We start from the raw sequence: 21,535 nt of genomic DNA on the forward strand, positions 1-21,535 counted from the left end.
AGGACGCAGCCCTGGTCCTGATTAGCAAGGATGGCCGACCAAACTGAATCCTTAATAAGCTTACTTCAAATGAAGCCATCAGCAACAATAGCAAGACACAAAGGACAACCAGGTCCTCTTCAGGCAATCGTGTGTGTGTGTGTGTGTGTGTGTGTGTGTGTGTGTGTGTGTGTGTGTGTGAGCAAGAAGTAATTTGTGTTGTATGTTAAAAGCGATCAAAAAATAAACAAAGAAGCATTTTAATCATTTAAAAGCAATAACTATGATTCTACCAAGAAGCTTTTTGCATATGCAAATGAACAGTATACCAGCTGGTATTTTATTAGTTTTATAACCAAGTTCTGTCGGTCAGTGGAGGTTGATTTATTTGACAGTAACGTGGCTGCAAATCACAGTTTAGATTAATATGCTAGTTGTAATACGATATCTTTTTCATAGATCAAAGAGAAGCATGTGTAATCGTAGAAGAGGATGTTTATGGAAGGAGTCTCCAGGCTTATGGAAGGCAGTCAGGGGTTAAGCTGTAACCTTGTACTTTTTCATATTACCACTATGAATTAAAAATATAAAAAAATTAAATACAGAAATACATGGTGATGACCAGGAAACGAGGAAACTTAAATAAATAATAACAAAAAAACTTACAATAACCCAGAAACGCATGAGCCAGAGTGACTCCTGTAAGGCTCTGGCTTCAGTACAAACACTCACGCTGAGAGACGGAGTGCTTTTGCTGCTCCACAAGCGACAAAAGAGCCAATCTCGTATCTTGGTGGATCTCAGAGCTTGTGGGTAGATGCCCTGATCCTCTCACTAAAGCCACGCTGAGTGCAAGGAGGAAAATGATGCCATCCATACCCCTATGTTCTTTCTCTACAGCCTCTTCCACTGAAGTGTATTAATGTCCTGGGCTTATGGCCTTGAATAAAGAGCCTCTGTGAGATCAATCTTCAGCACTTATGCCCCCCCCCTCCCCCAACTAAACCGCTTCTCTCTCTCTCTCTCTCTCTTGGTTGTTAAAACTGTGATTTAATTCATTTTCCATCATCATCCAGTTGTTTTAAACTTATCTCAAACATTCTAATTAGTACATCCCAAGTCAGACTCCTAGTGCTGCAATACCATGGCTTGGCCAGCAGGTGGATGGTGCAGAACTGCACATTTGTTTCAGAAAAAAAAATCAAAGTGTCATGAAGATGACCTTGCACTGACTTAGTACGCAAACAATTTCTCAAAGTAGGAACTAATTGAAATATTAATTTTTTTTTAACCTGTGTGCGTGTGTGTGTGTGTGATTTGTTGCTTCTCTAGCAGAGGAACACCTAATTATCCAATGGATCTATAAAGATCACTTTTTTCGGACCCCTTGGGATAAAAACTGTCCTGAGTACAGTGATAGCAACACTCTAAATGAGAAGCCGAACACGAACGCACGCACGCACGCACGCACGCACGCACGCACGCACGCACGCACGCAAAACCCTGCCAGGTCGCTGGCATATTTTGGGGGCGGCAGGAAGAAAACCTGGAACGGCTGGAAGAAACCTGCATGGACAAATGAGAACATGTAATACCACACTCACAAACTCAATTTAACCTGCTTCCAAAGTACACTGAAAGAATTCCTGTGTAGTAGAAGTCTGTGGCTGTGGAAGAGTCTGGCTCCTGAGAGTTAGCTCGGATCTATCTCAGACACGCTTCGCTCTCGTTCTTTGGAGCAGTGAATTTAGAAACAGCTTTAAAACTTTCTTTACACGTCTTAGGACCTTTACACTTAGAATCAGTGCTGAATGAGATACAACTGCTCAGAGCTCTCCATAATGGTCCATCTTGGTGTTTTTGAAAGAGGTTTGGCTCTACTGTCCTTGGGCAAACAAGGCTCTTTGATGGAAAGTCTCTTTAAAACGATGTGTCTTTAACATAAGACATTTGGAGTGCTTTTATCTCACACAATAAAGCAAGAGTCTGACGGCGGTGTGTGGCTTCTACATCTGGGCCCATGACACGCACGACTGGTTCCACAGTGTGAGCTTCTGACTACACAAAGGCGAGCTGCGGGGTTCCCGGTTCAGGAGTGGGCCGTCTGAGCCTCGGGCCTCCTCACTGTGTTTGTGAGCTGACACGCTCCTCTCTCTCTATAAGCGCCGGTCAAAGGCCACGGGCAGAGCTGTGTGAGGGACTGAGAGAGGGCCCTGTTTGTTTATGGCTTCTGTGTAGAGATGAGAGTTTGCCTCGGGGACACAGAGCTCTTTCACCTCTTCGGTTGGAAAGAGAAATCAACATGGCTTGTGTGCTGGAATCTGGCTAGACACCACACTGAGATGTACAGATCACAGATGTGCAGCTTAAGCAATTATGCTGATAATTCTGAGATAAGAGGCATATGGATTTAAGATCGAGTGCGCACACACACACACACATAGTCTCTGACACAGATAGTAAGAAAAGGGGAAAACGATTGTGTTGTGACTGGAAAAAAAGCTGACCAAAATGTCTTTAAAACCCCGAGGAGGTAAACTCTGTGTGTTCCCGCTAATGAGGTTAATTTGGGCTTTTATGAATGCAGTCTACAGGAACAAGTCTAAATAGTTGGTGAAATTCTAATGCCTTCATGCACTCCAAGAGCTATTCTTAGCTATTGCTAGCATAAGCTTGATTTTCCCAATCACATGGATAATTATTGCTGGTCCTGCTCATGCAGCTCTCATTAATTCTCTACCTTACTTAGTGAAAGTCTTTAGCCTCAGCTCTTTGGAACACTTGGGAAAGACTTTAAGATGGATCAGCTTTTATACTTTCTCTTCCTGTCGATGATTAGTTTGAGCTTTAGTTTGATGATTAGTATAGCTGTAACATTTTCCAAATGTAAGAGAAAAGAAAACCGTAATAAAGTGCTAAAGAAGCAGTGCGAGTGCTTAGCAAAAGCTAACTAGCAAGTTTACCCTGCTGCTTGTGAAACGTTGCTTAAACATTCCCAATTACTTTGTACAGTACAGTGAAATTTTAAGCCACACCCACTAGGATCATCAAAATGAAAATTTGCAGTGGCAAAAGAAATGACAGAACAGCAATTAGGCGCATCTCTCTCGGCTTCTGTCTTCCTGCATTCGAGTTTTGGCAGTGGGGTCACGCACTGCTCCCAGCTGCTCCCATCTTTCCCCACAGCTGGAGAAGTGAGTTGCTCTGCCTGACCTGAGATCAGATCCAGGAGAGACTATGCATCCTGCTGGGCCGTGAATATCTGATGGGGCACACAGAGTTCAGATTAACCGCTGTTCCACTTAATGGTGATACGCAGCCATGACAGTGTGACAGGAGAAGAAAGCAGAAAAACACGAGGCATTCTGCATTTATACACCTCGTCACGTCACTTCATTTCTCCTCTACTGTGTCCTCTGCAGTAGAGTTTCTCAGAGAGAGAGAGAGAGAGAATGACGAGATGTGTTTGACAAATATGCGGCACTCTATGAATTTGGCACCTGCTGTAGCGCAAATAAAGCCTGTGCATTTAGTTTAATTCTTTCCCCTGATGAACGACAGGCTGCAGAGTGGACTGGAGGGAAATTGGGTTAAAGAAATATAAAAATATTTTAGTGTGATAAATGACAGTATTACGCAGAACGTAGCTAGCAGCTGGTTTCTTTCTGGGTGTGGATGGGAGATGTACAGCGCCCAGTCCTGCCTCCAATCACACCCAGTGACACGTCCAGTCCATCGTCTGGTTCTCCCTTTCTCTTACTCCGAGTGTTCACTGATTAATAAATACAGGAAGAGCATCTCTAGATGACCGTTTTGCATGTTTGGATCATTTTCACAGCTAATTCACAGCAATTCAAAATAAAAAGAATACAGACATCTACAAGACAAAGAGGAATTTTTATTTCTGGATATTTCTATGTTTTCATATTTTATTACCTTGAACAGTGTGTTACTTTTTCAGTTTTCATTCTGAGTGTTCAAACAAACAAACATTGATCGCTGCCCCAAAACATGCCAGCAACAAACCAGCAACACATGGGTTTAGTTTTTTATCCCCTTCAGAACTCCAGGACATGGCTTTGTGCACCCCTGAGGGTTTCAGGTGTAAGAGTTAAACCTTGGCACATGGCTGGAAGAGCTTTAGAAGCCCATTGTAGGACACAGTTAGACAAGTGAACTCCTTAGGGATCAAGTGTGTTCACATCTCCGTTACATCTATTTAAAATGCTGAAATATCAGCCAAGACATTCCGTCCATGTTCAGATGGCCCTTATGGCTGCTGCTGTGTCCCGACAGACTGCACGCTGAGTTAGTGAAGGGGAAACGACACGCATGTCCCAGTGTCACACACAGCTCACCATCAACCGGCCTTCAAACTCCGAGCAGAGCACACACACTAGTCTTTACCCATCTTGCTGTTTTACTCTGCAGCCATTACACCGGCTAACAGCGGAAGCAGAGGCTGCTGAAGTTTTAATGCTGGCCTTTGATTGTGCAGACACGACAAATCTGCCCTGCTGATTTGTCACAATCAGAATAAAGCACAATCAGATAAGATCTATTATTCACAGAGCAGAAACCTGAGCTTTGATTTTGGTCGAGGCATCAGATGGGACTTTGGTACAGAGTGAAATTAACAGCACCTCAGAGCGAAAGCACAGCAGTCGGAGTCTGTAAAGCTTTTTAAGTGATGCAGGAAGAACTACAACGAGCACTCGGCCAGATTAACACGCAGCACTGTGAAACAACATGTTAAATAAATAATAATATACGAAAGTACTTGTATTCTTCGGCATATGAATAATGATTTATACGGCGACCCAGCAGAGAGCACTGTTACCTTTATGTGTTTAAGGCTTTGCAAAACTTTACTCTAACTGACAAGGATGGATAGGATCAAGAATGAGTTCATCAGAGGGACAACCCATGTTAGATGTTTTGGAGATAAAGTCAGAGAGGCCAGATTGAGGTGGTTTGGACATGTTTAGAGGAGAGATTGTGAATATATCGGTAGAAGGATGCTGAGGTTTGAACTGCCATGCAGGAGGTCTAGAGGAAGACCAAAGAGGAGATTTATGGATGCAGTGAGAGAGGACATGAAGTTAGTTAGTGTGAGAGAAGAGGATGCAGGGGATAGCGTTAGATGGAGGCAGATGATTCGCTGTGACGACCCCTGAAAGGGAACAGCCGAAAGACAAAGAAGCTGACTCTACATACTCTAACTATAGTTTTATTATCTCTCTATTTACTGCTTTGTCACCTGTCAGTCAAACCCAGGAGATGGAATCGAGTATTACCATTAGCTTCTGAATTAATAAAACAGATTGCCATAAGGCCTAATGCAGTAGCGTTAGTAGTGTTAGCTTCTCAGAGCAAGGATTTCTGCTTGCTGTGAAGTGTTTAATCTGCCAGAAATATAATATTTCCTCCACCTTTAAGATAACTCCCATTTTATCACCTTTAGCTGTTCCTGCCTTCCACAGCTGACTGACAGTTGACATTATCATGAAATAAAACCAGTAAACGAAGAAATTCTAAGTAAAAAAAACAACATGGAGATTGTTAGTAAGCCTCCAGAGCAGCATGAGAGAAACTGAACAGGAGTGATAACAGTATTCTTCTAAAAGGCAGTCCATCAGTTGGTGCTTTGATTATGATGATGATGATAGAGAGTGCTGTCTACTAGGTCAATGTTCTGCTTCTCGGCACGGGGGCAGGGTCATTCTGAAGGAGACACACTCTTTTTCCTGTCTGTATGATTCACCTGCATGTTCCTCATATTTATCGGTCTTACCAAGTAAATCACAAAAAAAAAAATAATGGCAATATCAATATTAATGAAAAGAAAGAAAAGAAAGATCACAGACGTGTGTGGTCTGTTACTCAAGTGAAGGAGAAAAAAAAACCTGAAAAAGGTCGATTAGCGTTTCTGTAATGATGTGGACAGGGACTTGCTTGTTTGCAGTAATGACTTTGTTTAATAGCGCAGTTAATCACATGCCGTCCTAAAATACACCTTGTTTCGTAAACACAGAAGCAGTGTGTGTATACTGTGTGACACCAAGGATGCAAATGTTAGGCAGAACTGTAGAAGAGGAATGAAACAGAACAGACATCCAGAGCCTGTGATTTTAGGTGTATGCTGAAGTACGACGAGTGTTCCAGTGGCGAGTGTGAGATCTAGTGTGGACCAAAAACAGAAGGCACGCAGTCAGTGGTGAGCCGCTTCATTTTCAGAAGATTGAAGTCATTTTTGGCATCTGTAGTAGGTCGCATCCCTGCTGCGCTAGTAAACCGGAGGGCATGCAAATGGGTTTCCATGACTGCCATGGCTTGGTGAGATTCAGAGAGACCGCGCTGGTCTGCGGTCACATGACCGCTTCAACACTCGCAAGCTCATCATGTTGTAGAAGGCCAACTAGCTGAGCTGAGTCTCGTTCAGGACAGGTCCATGAGTAATGAGGGCATCATTGGGCACCATCAAAGTCATGGCACTGGAACGCTCTAACAGCCACTAAATGATAAAAGCACTATGAATTTCACATCACTCGAGCTCCGCCCAACCATAAAAATAATCTATAGCTGAAACCAAACAGGGGTTTTAGCGGAAGCAGCAGCAGGACATCGCAATGATTTTAATCAGTGTGCGTTGCAGTAATGAGTGTATATGGTGTGCACTTCCTCATATCCCCATTACTCGTTAGCAGAAAAGTGGGGTGCAATGTGTTGTCCAGGGTTCAATCGCTTTAGGTGAACTTTAGGTTACATGAGCCACGTAATTTAACGTAGTCGTCACAGTCTACTATAATGGAGATATAACACAGCCTCACACTGCAGTATATGTCTGTTGTCTATACAACTTAACATGAGGTTTAGCATAATCAGCTGGGGAGATTATGGGAAATAGAGATTTGTCAGAAATTAATCAGCTTGGCGGACCCAGACTTCATAATTCCCTGGTGCTGATTGTTTTCCAGTTGCATGATGGTAGAACACAAAGTGTTTTATACATACAGTGTGCGTACGAATGCTAAAGGATTTGATTTTGGATAATAAAAGACAGACTCAATCAGAGAAAGTAACTCAAGAAAGTAAGTTCAGTAATTCCCTAAACATTATCAAAAGAAAAGTGACACACATCCTCTCTTTCTCTCTCTCACCCCTCCACATCTCTATTTTTTTCTTTTCTAAAATAACCTTCCTGGTGCCGGGATTAATAATTGAGAAGCTCTTTAGGAAGCGTGGTGAGATTGTGTCTCTGTGGTTGCTGCGATCTGTAAGCGTCACCCATCTCTGCTCACAATCCCGGCACTCTCCTGCTCCTCCACCGCGGCCGGGGTTTTGCCGTCGTCATGGCAACTGCTCCTGTTCTGCCTCCTCGGGAGCGGCATGTGAGGTGGGAGCTAAAGCAGGAAACTTAACACCGTGTTTGAGAGAGGAGCAAAAAGCACCGCTCTGCTCTGTTTACTGCCAGTAATAGAAACCAGAGCCATGGCGGGGGAGGAATCGCACACACACACACACACACATATACAGGGCTTTTGCATGAGCTGGAATTCTATGACCCTGGATACACCCACACATACAGTACATATAACCATATATGTGTGCATATATCTCTCACCCCATGTCACACACACTAACACTGTTCTCCACACACACACACACACCCCTCCTGAGTTTACACAGGAAGGCGATGTAATATTGTAATGCAGAGCCTCTGACTTCAGTGCCTATTTATAGACGTAACTGGGGAAGAGAAGGATGGAGCGAGGGGAAAAAGGGGGAAGGCTTTCAGAGTGAAGTAGAGCGCTCCAAACAGATGGGCCTCTGTTAAACCTGTGACTCTAAAAGGCAGCCTGAAGCCACAGAACATCACGATGCTCAGCATTGACATCAGCATCGATGTGGTCAAGATCCTGTGCCCCGTTTGACCTCAGGAATGTCGACAACCTGTCTGTTACAAAAACAGCCTTAAAGGACAAACCATCAGGAGTGTCTCAGCTGAACATCCAATCTTCTTTAAGTGCAGGATGTGACATCACACTAACTTAATCTGACTTGTCATTTAATATAAAGCTCGAATTTTGGTTTTTGTTCTACCATTAAATCACAAGCCTTCATCATAATCGCACTATGTACTGTACCTTGTCACATGTTCAGATTAGAAGAGCTTACACTGTGTTTCTTTCTGAGGAGAGGCTGGTAAAAGAACACCTGTTTGCTTAAAGCCGCTATAACTGACAACTGCAACTGACTCGTTTTATCACTTTAGATGTTCAATGTATAATTAGAACTACTGTAGTAACTATAACTGTAATTAGAAAAAATAGTTAAAAAAAAAAAAAAAAAAAACGCATAAAAAACCCAATGTGTATCACCTATCTGTAAAAACCCCAATCTGTAAAAGAACTATAACTGTTTGTCAAGTTGCTGTAAAAAAAGGAATACAACTTTTTTATTTATAGGATAAAAATAAAGTGTACTTCTAGCTGGTAGAGCTGTGAATCAGAGCTAGACCGTTGATTCTATGTAAACTCTGCGCATTACATTTCTGAAATTTGAATTGACTCGGTAGCACTAATATTTAGTGCCCATATGGCTTAAGCTGCTATATTTCTTATGGGTTTTAAAGAATTTAAATCTACCAAAAGTATCCAATAATCACTAAAATGCTGTGTAACTTGTTTTGCTGATTCTCAAGGTTATCTTTATTTCTGCTCCATACTTCACTCCAGTCCAGTAGGTGATGGTGTCCTCCCACCAAAAAGGGGAAAAAGAAGAGATGGAGTACTTTGCAGAAATTGAAAACGGTTTGTATTTTCTGCAAAAGCTTTGGTATATTTTAAGGGATTAGCGATTTTAGACTGTTTAACATTTGAAAGTTTATCCAAAGTAAAATAATTTTTAAAAATGTGAATCACATCTGAAAAAAACCTGAACAATAAAAGATAAAACGCACAACTGTACTTCATTTTATTATTTATTATTACAAACTCTCTGAAATTCTCACTTCCTGCAAATATTATGTATCTCCTGCATCAAACTAGACGTAGAATCTGATTGTCTCTTTAAAGGGGTGGATTACCGGTATGGAACAAGGCCATATGCTGAATGTTCAAGCAGTGTCTGGTCTAGAGGTCTGCTTCTGAGGTTTCTCATCAATAACATTGGCATTTACTGGATATTATTAGCACTTATTGGTTGCACTATAGAATTTTGGGGGTGTGTTGGGGGGGGGGGGGGGGTGCCTGCCCACATTTGCTTAACACACACTCAAGACTTTGGAGGCATTTGATGCGGTAAATCGTCACCATTTCCTTAGAATCCTACAGGTGGTGGATTGTATGTAAAGTTAGTTTGTATTGTTAAAATTTTGCCCTTGCTTTTTATGTGTGGAAACTAATATGGGCTTCATGTAATTACTCATGTTTAATTAATTTGTGCAGCTGCTGAATAAAGCCAAGGCATAAAAGTTTTAAGATTATAAAAAAAATTAAGATTAAAAGATACATTTTCAAAATTGAAAACAAAATTAGAAAAAATGTTATATCAAGTCAAGATATTTATAAAATTGTGATCCTTACAAAATCGCAAAATTAATCAAATCTGCACATGGGTATGATGATAATATCGTATTGGGGTGACTGCTGATTCCTATTGCATTATATTCAGTAGTAGTGCAGGTTTATATTAAAGTGCTATTAAAGTTCTCGCTTTATATATATATAAATAAAAGCAAAAGCAAATAAAAGCAAACTGTGTCATAGAAGAGGAACAAAAGCCCCATGGACATGCAGTCATTCAGGACGGAAATAAATCCACTACTGTCACTGATTATGTTCCTATAACAGCCCAACACGGAAAGCTTCATCCCTCACTCAGGCTGTCATTTCTATAAAAGCAGCAGGTGTCACTCTGCGAACATTCTTAGTTGGAGAGACCTTGAGGGATGTGGATGGAGACATTTTTAATTGAGATGAATTGAGAGCATGCCTTTGACTCCTGGTCTGACTAATTTAAAACCCGCTCATCTCTACCGATGAAGTGTTTGGCACAGGAGCACAGCTTGTCTCCAATAACAAACCAAACACCTTAACAATTGTGGAGCTGAACAACAGTGACTTTGTCTACACACACCTCCTCTGATAAACTTTCCAACTTATGCAACGTTAATTAACTTCTGCTTCTTGCTCGGCAATTTTCAATTTGCTCGGCAAGATGTGCCGCCCACGTCCGAGCTGAAGGAGTGGAACCGGAGCAGCCGAGCAGAACTTGTTCTCTTTTGTGGGAAGACTGAGAACTTCATCCTGGTTATTCCTTATCCTTCATTCTCTGACAGTTCACTTTAACATCTCCACTAGCATGAAAGAAAACGTTCATCATCTGAGTCAGACTCGGGGAAAGAAGAGAAAGTCCTGGTGATGGAAGGCCAGACCCCCGGGCAATCAGCAACCATTTAAACGGATGGGTCAGGAGGCAACAGCCAATATATTCCTTAAATTGACTACACACGCTGCAGAGCTACAGAATGAGCGTCATGGAATTGCGGAAATGCGCTTCCCCCAGACATGATCATCATTTCCCCTGTGATGGCTGTGTGAATATTAGCAGATGCAGACCATGCTAACTCTGGCAGAGAGGAGCTGCAGGCGAGATGCAGGCATTTCAATGTGACTTCTTAGTCACCCGTCTGACTCATGCTGGAACTTGAGCTCCGTAAAACAAGTGGACAATGAAAAAGGAGGACGGAATCAGGGATGCTTTGGAAAATGACCTTCTGCCCACCTCCAGGGAAGCTACATGATGTCATTTCCTCGACAACATACTTTATCCTATCTCAGCTCCCGACTGCATGTCTGCTCCCTCCTTCTTTATCCAATCTCTCCTTTCCCTCAATTCCCTCCAACCCCCCACCCCACCCTTACTCGCTGTCTGTCGGAAATAGGTTTCAGGTTAGGTGGTGATTTGAATGAACAGCAGCACAACAGCTCAGGCAGAAGCCCATTTATCATTTGCCTTTTTTGCTGATATCTGAGAAAAGAGACATGAGATTGATCTGCATCAATAGTGAGATCAAACTCCAAGGACGCACACCAGTCCGAAGAGGAAGCTGCTCAAACGAGCGTGTTTATTGCTCGTTTAGCTGCTCGTGGTATGCGAGCGTGAGATGAAAGAGGAGCCCATTCACCGGCTAATACGATAAGTGTCACTTAGATCTCCTCACAGAAGCGCAGAGCTTTAGAGATGCTAGTAGATGACATGATCGATAACCTGAAAAAAAAACGAGACTGAAAAGAGCCCAGAACACACACAGAAACACAAACACAATGAGAAATACTTTCAAACCCATGACTTAGTTTTGTCACGTTCGTTTGATGTAACTGTTGTGGAACAAAGAGGAGATAAAAAGAGAAATGCAAGAGGGAGGCAGGAGACAAGCACGCTCGCTCCAGCGCACAATTCCAGGCCTTGACAATAATAATGTCTGAAAAGAATTACGGAAAAAGTTCCACGTCCCCGTCCCATCCTGACAGCATTTCTCCTCCACAGGCAAAGTGAGCCGGAGGAAGTCAAACCATTACATTTTCTTTTGTCTTAAAAGAAGGTTAGCCTAAATGATGTATGTGAGATGGAGTAGGGACGATCAACTGTCGCACGAAGACGGATTTAAACAAACAGGGAAAAAAGAGATTTTTGGAAATTTGCTGCATTTTTTTCCCAAAGATTGTGATGTATGAAGAAGCAGCACAGCTCACTAACTACAAGTCATGCTGTTGAGTTACACAAATAATAAGCTTTTCAGTTAAGCTCTCAGACAGCAGATTTCCCACTGTTCACTAATAAACCTTTACTTTTCCGCTGGGACATTGTTTTTCTATCAGTACATTAGAATATAAATGTAGATGATAGAATTAAAAAAAAATCACTAAATATAATTTTTTCAAAATTGAAAAGTATTAGAAGTGAGGAAGATTTGTGTTGCCACTGCAAATAGGTTGTGTTTTGTCCTACATGTACATTATTATATTTACTCTATTTGAAATTTCATTTATAATATTTTGGCATAAAAGCCATGTTTTTTTAATAATCAGTGTTGCTTTGCTATACCCAGATACACACACACACACACACACACAGTCACAGTGAGAGTGGTGCTTATCCTAATCAGGACATGCTTTTACCTGCAGCCTCCAAACTTAGTGTGAAAGGCAAGAAAAGAGAGAAAAGAAGAAAAGAAGGGATGGGGTTTATTTGGATCGTGTTTCATGGAGTGTGAAAAGGGATTCAGCAAGCCCCAAATCAATCCCAACCTGTTGCACAGTGAACTGAGAGGTGAGAGTTACTGAGAGCTTGCTGCTACTACTGTGTGTGTGTGTGTGTATGTGTGTGTGCGTGTGTGTGCGCTGATGTCCTCTCTCCTGCACAAACATGTATAAACTGTGTCCCAAGGCAGGCGTTAAGTCTCAGGTGCAGCTGTAGTGCGCAGGGCGACTGGTCAGTCCTCAGCTTTTATAAACGAGCAGGCGTTAACTAAATCACGCTGAAGAACAACGCTCCAGTCTCTCCAATTTTCCACCATTCCTCCAACTCGCCTTATTTATTAGCCTCCTGCTCAAAGGGCTCATAAATCAGTTTAATGGACAACAGACTTTGCATTGAGATCACTGCCAATCTCCTGAGTCACTTCAGGTCTGGGTTCTTTCCACAGCACGCATCTCAAAAAAAAATTCTTCAGCTCAGAAGCCGAAATCAAAATAAAACCATAAACAATTTCCAACTTCTTATCTGTGATACAGTATACTGTAGATTATCTCCTGCATGCCCCCAGGCAGATCGGGTGGGAGGGAATAAAACATCTATGAATAAATAATAAACTACAAGTTTAATAGTTAATCCCTCTGAGGTGTCTGGGGGTAAATTTCTGAGATTTTAACCATCTCATGAGCTTCCTGCTACTCACTTAAAGTATTCCCCAACGTATTCCCAAAGAGAGATACATGGATGGATGGATGGATGGATAGATATTCGGATAAAAAAAAGAAAGAGTAAGGGCATTTTCAAAATAGTACCGTGTATAGTACATTTTTTTTACCGTGCCCAGGAACGAGTGATCCTCCACTCCCCAACTGGCCGGGGGTTACATTAGTAAAAATGAACTAAATAAAGCAGACTTTGGGGGTCAAGTGTACTTGGAAATGATCCCGTGCCCTAATTTGAAAATGCCAATAGGCAGACAGATAGAGAGACAAACAGATAGACAGATAGACAGATAGACAGACAGACAGACAGACAGACAGATAGATAGATAGATAGATAGATAGATAGATAGATAGATAGATAGATAGATAACACAAAAGACAGACAGAGAGACAGACAGACAGAGGGACTGAGAGAGGGGCAGACAGATCAAAAGGCAAGGGCAGAAAAAAAAGGCTCAGACAGGCAGATAAGGAGACAGACAGGCAGGTAGACAGACAGACGGGCAGGTAGGGAGACAGACAGGCAGGTAGGAAGACAGACAGGCAGGTAGGGAGACAGACAGGCAGGTAGGGAGACAGACAGGCAGGTAGGGAGACAGACGGGCAGGTAGGGAGACAGACGGGCAGGTAGGGAGACAGACGGGCAGGTAGGGAGACAGACGGGCAGGTAGGGAGACAGACGGGCAGGTAGGGAGACAGACGGGCAGAGAGCACTACTCCTGCTGCTCAAAGTGCTCCAGCACATGGAGCTGTCCAGTAACGACATTCAGGCTAAACCATGCTGATCATGAAGTGAAGACATCAGACTCCTGTACACAGGCTGACCAGGTCACCTCACAAAGCTTTTAAAATATGTTTTCAGATCTCGCTCTTTCAATGTCATTCAATCTTTACATTTCATATGTTAGAGGACACGAACCCAGTAAAACAAATTTGTCTGTCCATATGTCTGTCTGTCTGTAGAAGTGAAGTTATGAGCTTTTGTGCCAGATTACTTCACATTGCCTCATTCAGCCCTTCTTCCCTCGTGGTGGGCGTGGTTATACGCGTCACTCAACAATAATAGTTTATCGTGTGTACAGGAAAGACACAGAAACAACCAAAATGCACCTAGAAGCAGGCACAATCCTCAATACACAGACACGACAGAACGACTCAATATAGCTTGCGCCAAATCATACGCTGAAACTGGTAAGAACACTATAAAAACTTAACCTTATGCCATAAATTCAATTAAAATTTTGAGCTGTGTTTCTACAAACTCTTTACCTGTCAACAACCTGCCTGTTTATAAACCTGTGACAAACATGAACTAAAGGAGTCTCCAGTATCAGCACTTTGTGTTGCTGTTTTCCACATTTTTACACACGTCTGATTAAATAAGGATTTACAACTTTTTTTTTTTTTCCACATCATCAGGACAGAGGAGTTTACGATTCTTTGTGGTTTCTCAGCAACATAAGCTGCTGTTCTTATTAAATTACATAGAGACAAAAATAGGGCCTGGTGAGGGAGCGACTTTTCATAGCTGCTATACGTGAAGTGGAATCCAGTGTATCCAGAACACTAAATTAAAATCTAAACTATAGGATCTAGACATCTGGTGAAGTCTAGTGTGGCTGTGGTAGAAGAAGGGAAAATAAAAATAAGTCATTCCCTCGCTCCTGTCAGAATTCAGAGCAAGTTTAGTTTTGTTTGTGTGGTTTGTTCAATATGAAAAGGTTGTGTGATAAAGGTGCACATCTTCTAATAGCACCGCGGGTAAACTTTGTCTTTTATTTTGTCCGGATTAAAGTCTCATCCATCAGTCGATTAACAAATAGTAATGAAGAAGTGTGTGCCTTTTCTCTTGTTCACAAAATGTCAATTACAAAAAAGGCAGAAAGAGAACGTTAAACGGGTCAGTGTTAATGAGACTCTTCACTGCGAGCCATGCTAATTACAGCATGCTAGTGTCTTTGGCTAATTAGAGCGGATGTTTTTCGGCCGAGGTGGATAAAAGGGAAGGCCGTGGGTCTGGGCTTGGCTTTCTCTTTGAGCGTAACATGCAGAGGTGTGTTAGCGTGTGTGAGCTAAGTGCTTGCACCCAGCAGATGGCCCTCCTACGCACGTGGCAGCCGTCACAGGTGCATCCTGGGGCTCCGCCGCCTCCCTGCGCTCCGTATAATATCACAGCCACAAAAGAGTTTACAAAACACTCCGCTAACTGCCAATTACTGCGAGCAAGCCACCGCCTGCACGGGCGCCTCTCTCTCTGCAACTCTGTAAAGGTGCCGCTCCCACGAGTGTGTCATGAATGTTGAATTACTGCGAGTGTGCAGAGAGACAGAGAAAGAGATGTGTGGAATGTTAAGTGTGTGAAAGACCCACTTTTTTGTCCTTTATTCTTGCTAGTTAGCTGATAAGAGGGGGGTGTAGATGTAATGTGGATGAAAAAATAACATTTTATCATTTTAGAACAGAAATAAGTTTGATGTCTGAGTACAGGAGGCTAAACAGCGTCTTTTACCACAGGTTCAGGTCTCCGCTCACAGGCGGAATATCTGTTAGCCACCACTTAACACCAATGAGTATTAATATTCAGAGACACTCAAAGACATTACAGTAAGACATCTCCAACTGCATTTACACTTAGCTGTAGCTGGTTAACTTGCCTACCTTTCTGTTTTGATTAACTTCTTATTATCAATAATGCAGGTTAAATAAAGACTGGTGTGGAGTGTCACATTTGAAGTGAGACGTCACATCACTTAAATATTGACAAGAACATATTACTCCTCATAAGACTCATTAGTCGCCTCCATGATTGTGCTTCTCTTGTGACCTCACTGGTCAGGAGGTAAAAAAAAAAAAACTTTCTGCTCAGCCCCTAAAGCCTGGACTGTGGGAACAAGTCATTATCCTGTGCACACACACACACACACACACACACACACAGCTCACATTGTGACCTCACAGCAAGTGAACGGTTTAAATATAGCACTGAATGGCCTTACGTTTCAAATATACAATGGAACCTTGGATTACGAGCATAATTTGTTTCCGGAAGCGAACTCATATTCCAAAACACTCGTAAACCAAATTAAATTTTCCCAAAAGAAATAATGGAAACCCAAATTATTCCACAGCCCAAAAAAAAAAATTAAATAATTAACACAACATATAAGTAAAAATAAAACAAATTAACGTGCACTTTACCTTTTAAAAAAGTAAAAATTAAATCCCGACAGATAAGTGTTTCTGTTTATGCGCGAGACGCTCGTGTGTGTGTGTGTGTGTGTGTGTGTGTGTGTGTAAATCAGCTCCCCTCTTCCCCTTCTCGTCTTACACAGTTACCCTTCCACCAATTTTTTTTACACACGCGCACACAACGGAAACACTGTTTTATCAGAAAAATAAACAAGAAATCTCTCTAATGACACTTGATTGAGAGACACATTAACGGAATCACTGCTGTAAAATAAAAATTAAACAAATTAACCTGCACTTTACCTTTGAAAAGAATTGCAACAAAGCAACGTTTCTGTGTTGAGCAGAGAGAGTGCGTGTATGTGTGTGTGTGTGTGTGTCTGTGAAAGCGAAAGTAGAAGGGGTCTGTGTGTGTGTTGGCAACGTTGTCCAATGACACAGGCACAAAGCAATATGATACAGAGAGAGAAAATGGATCTTTAACCTCTCCAATGAGACTTGCTACAAAATAAAATATGTTTTACGCACACACACGTGGTCACAGTGTTCTAGTAAACAGTACACGCGTGCACGGATGTTGATTATACCAGTAAGAGACGCGCACTAAGACCCAGCAGGGGAGACGATTACCCACAATTCCGCACCACAAGAGAGAGAAAAACAATTGGCTCAGTTGTGATCACGTGACGCTCGGCATCAAAACAAGAAGCGCATGCGTGACACATGATACTCTGATACTCGTAAACCAAGACTTGTTCGTTTTCCAAGTCAAAATTTATTAAAAATCTTTGCTCGTCTTGTGGAACGCTTGCAAACCGGGGTTTTACTGTACTTTAAAAATTAACACAACCAGACCCCACATCCTCATGTAGGAGCCTAGCATGCCTTTACACAGATAAACAGACAAAGAGAGACACAGACATACAGATAGTCAGAGAGACAAACTGAAAGAGAAAAAAAGAAGTGGAGAGACAACCAGAGAGTTGGAAAAACAGACACAGAGAGAGGGAGAGGAAGAGAGAGAAGGAGAGAGTCAGAGAGAGACAGGAGGAAAGAGAGTCAGATTGAGAGAGAGACAGGATGAGAGAGACAAGATGGGTGGATATTCAGTACCTGGTAGTAAGAGACAGGATAAGCGAGACAGATTAAAAGAGAGGAGGAGAGAGAGCGTGAGAGGGACAGGATAAGAGAGAGATTGAGAGACAGGATGAGAGAGACAGACTGAAAGTGAGACAGGATGAGAGAGACAGACTGAGAGTGAGACAGGAGGAGAGAGACAGATAGAGAGGATGAGAGAGAGACAGAATAACAGAGACATGATGAGAGAAAGGATGAGAGACATTTAATACCTGGTAGAAGGCAACAGGATAAGAGACAGAGATTGAGAGTGAGACAGGCTGAGAAAATAAGGATGAGACAGGATGAGAAAGACAGGATAAGAGAGAGAGAGAGAGAGAGAGAGCAAGAGAGAGAGAGAGAGAGAGAGACAGACAGGATGAGTAGACCTGGTAGGATAGACATGAGTAGATACCTGGTAGAAGGACTCCTTTGTTTTTTCGGTAGAAGTGATTCCCTGGCCATACTGGAGGACTGGACAGGCTGAAGAGAGAAAAACGCAACATATAAGAATGATAAGATAGCTCTATGTGTGTGTGTGTGTGCGTGTGTGTGTGTGTGTGCGTGTGTGTGTGCGTGTGCCTGTGTGCTCGCACAGCCTGGGCTTTAGCTGTGCATGGTTAGAAAAGCCAGCCTTCACCCTGGAAAGCGATCACGGTGTTTAGACATCATCACAGTGCGAGCTAGTCATTATATTATATTTGGAGAATGAAGCGTTAGTGCATTAATCACTGCTTTTACAGGCTGAAATGACCAGTCAGCGCATGTGTGTAACACACACACACACACACACACACACACACACACACACACACACACTGCGCTGATCAAACCACGCGACAGGAACCACTGCCACATCCAAGACCACTGACTCCTCCCCTTTCCCCTCTCTGTCCCACAGCAAACCCATGAAGGGTCTCTGTTTTGAGTCTTGACTCGGTCGATGAGGGAGACAGACTAATACAAAGCACAGATCGTTATTCTTTGACAGAATCGAGGTCAGCACGATTAATGTCTTTGCAAAAGATGCTTTTTTTTTGTGGGCAGGAAAATATTTCGATTGTCACTATACTGGGCTTCAACACTGCGGGCAAAAATGGTCTGGAATTTTTTCCTCTTATATGTGACTTACCATAGATATACTCTAGATGCAAAAGTATGTGCACCCCATGACCACCACAAAACTGAAGCATTATAATTTCCTAAGAGAACGAAGAAACCCGAGATCCTTATCCAGCATGACAATGCCTCTCCGAGATCCACAAAGCCAGCTCCATAAAGACATGGTATGTTTAGTTTGGAGTGTAAGATCTCAAGTGTCCTGCACAGAGCCTTGACAGAACTCAACACCACTGAATCTCTTTGGGATAAACTAGTATAGGAGCGTCCTCCAAACATCCAAACATCAGCACCTGAGCTCACTAATGCTCTTGTAGCTGAATGAGCAGAAATCCTCACAGCCACGCTCCAGCACCTAACGGGAAAACTGAACAGCCTGAGGTGTGAAAGCAAAGTCATATAACATCACTTACAATGTACAAATCTGATGTGGTTTTTTTTGTAATGTATATTCTACTTTTACGTAAATTTTTATTATACTTTTATAATATAACCATAATAAAATAGTATTTATACCTGTCTGAGTTTCTGAAATCTCTGACTTAAGCAAAGAGTTGTTTAAGTTCTTGGAGTTGTTCAAGTCAACATGGTGGTCATGACCGTTGACATGGAAGCAAACTCCCCCTCCGTTCTCTATGTTTACATGTAAAACTTTAATGGTAGGATTATTTTTGCACAACTAAATAAATAAATAAATTTTGATAAAAAAAAGAATAAAAAGGAAAGAACGTGAAGAAACGAATTTAAAAGTGAAATAATTCCAATGGTGTGAAACAGGAAGCCATTAGTGTCAGGTCATTTCCTCTGATTTCGCTCTGATTTTTCTGACCAAGAAAAGAGAATTAGATGAAATGGTGACGCACAAAAAGTGCAAAAGTTTGCACACCGTTTAAAGGAAAACAAGGACTTGGGTTGACAGATGCTCCCACATTATCACAATCATGATCATGAAAATTAAATGTAATCAATTTAAAGGCATTATGAAGCTAATTTTATATAATTCAATATAAGCAAAGAATAAGAGGCTCACTGCATTTTTTTTCTTTAATATGCTTTCAAAATTTTCAAAGTTCTATCTTGTTACAGAATTTAAACACTTTTCAATGATTCATATTTATGTTTGCATATAATCTGTAAATTAGAGACGGGATGTAAACTTTGGTGCAATTATGTATATTAGGCACAGTATTGCCTTTATAGCCCCCTTAACCATGTCAAAATTACCCCTTAACTTTCTGCTCAACTTTTCTGCGCAGCTTGTTAGAGCACATGTTATATCATATTATAGTATTTGTTGAACTCAACCTGACTACAGTCATCTCAACCACTTGGTTTAGATATGCTATGCTAAGAAAAATCGAATGTCCAAAAACATTTGTGCTGTTGAACTATTGCATAAAATGTTAGCATTTATGTGACAGCTCATGACCGATAACTCAACCGTTTGGAAGAGTTCTACCCTGGGGTCTGTTTTGTGTTATTTATAGTTATTCTTAACAATTGTTCAATTATTGTAATTGTTTTTTACAGTTATTTTTATCAACTGATTATTGTTATTATTGCACCAAGGAAAACGCAAATAACTTTTGTCCACTGTTACTGTTTTGTCCACATCCTGTTACTCATTAACAAACAGAAAACACATGAATTTACTTATAAAACCTAAAGTAAAAGAAAATATACATTGCGCATCACAGTTAGCTGGCTAGCCTAGCTTGGGGCCAATCAAACATGGAGGCATTTATTTTGTTTGTTTCTTGGTTTTTAGCTCGAAAATGATGCAAGTCCAAGTTCTGACTTCTTGCTTCTGGGATAACCGTGGGCTCGCTCTCTCTCTCTCTCTCTCTCTCTCTCTCCTGATATCTCATTCCCAGCTGAAGCAGCCAGAGCAGATAACACTCTTCTCGGCATTGGCTGTGCTCTGTTCTCCTTCTTAATCGTCTTAGAGTATATTAGTTAATTGAGAATTAGAGCACACAGAGAAAGCAGAGGAGCTTGGCTTCGAGTGTGTTTGTCTACACGCTGCATTTAAACGCCTTGTGTCAGTCTGCTTTCATTTCCTGACTCCGTGTTCCCCTCGCTCGTGTCACACACCTTGGATCGGACCCGGCACTTCCTAATAATTTACCAAGGGATAATGTAGGCTCTGCTTTTTTATGGATACTTTAATTACAGTTTGTCAGATTTTTTTTCCCACTGAGAGTGATTAAAACCAATCTCAGATTAAGACGAACAACTTCATTAGCATACCAGTCACCTAGCAACTAAAACATCCCCAACTTTTACATTCAGGGACTCTTTGGTTCTTGTCCTAGTGTTGTTGGCGCTTTATTATCTATTATTATTTTTTTGTTGATTTTTCTTTATTTTAAAAGCTCTTTAACACACACACACACACACACACAGTTCTCTTGGATGCTGAAACTCTCAGTCACTCTCTCTCTCTCTCTCACACACACACACACATACAGTATACACATCCTGACACAGGCACGTACACACACACACACACACACACACACACACACAGCTCGAAGTTCTAACCGCTGTTTGTACCCCAAGAGCTGCACATATGCTTCGTATCAGGTTACATCTACGGTATGCGTTGCCATAGAAACCGCATGCCTCATGACAGACGACCCACCATTTCTTTTTCTTTTTTTTTTTAATCAGCTGCAAATACAAAAAAAAATAAAAAATTAACAGTCTTTTATTGCTCTTGCAGTCTTTCCATGCAAGGAACATCATAAAAGCAAATAGGCTCTGCAATTATTTTTTTCAGACAGTAAAATGTTACACATTTAGAAGCAAGAACAATGAAACGGCTAGTAATGGAATCTGCGTCTGAGCTCTCAGATATAACGGAGCTATTGTTTTCAGCGACGCAAATCAAAACGTGGTTTCTAGCCGTCCTGCGCCATCCGAGTCCGCTCTGGTTCCACACAAAATAACGAGCGTGTTAGTAAGAAAGGAATGACAGCCACGCCCATGAGAGGAGACTCGGTGACTGATGTGTTTTATGTTCTGTACTCCAGAGGAGCATGCATTCTTCTGTGCTGGGTTTCTGCTTTTTCATTTGAACCACATGTGCCACTGGCAGGAGACTCGCTGGGTTCTGGGTCGACGCCCCATCTATTTTTAACTCTCAC

The 21,535-nt window shown here is 41.7% G+C and overlaps 1 protein-coding gene across 2 annotated transcripts in view; it reads right to left on the bottom strand.

Annotated features, from left to right (window-relative positions):
* Positions 1-21,535, bottom strand: part of foxn3 (forkhead box N3) — a 77,825-nt gene that overhangs the window by 8,991 nt on the left and 47,299 nt on the right. For both annotated transcript variants that reach the window (XM_053509772.1, XM_053509773.1), the window contains exon 4: positions 17,683-17,750. In XM_053509772.1, the coding sequence (XP_053365747.1) occupies positions 17,683-17,750 (68 nt within the window). The remainder of the gene's footprint in view (positions 1-17,682; positions 17,751-21,535) is intronic.

This window comes from Clarias gariepinus, chromosome 13 (genome assembly GCF_024256425.1).
Source record: "Clarias gariepinus isolate MV-2021 ecotype Netherlands chromosome 13, CGAR_prim_01v2, whole genome shotgun sequence".
In the NCBI taxonomy this organism is placed as follows: Eukaryota; Metazoa; Chordata; class Actinopteri; order Siluriformes; family Clariidae; genus Clarias; species Clarias gariepinus.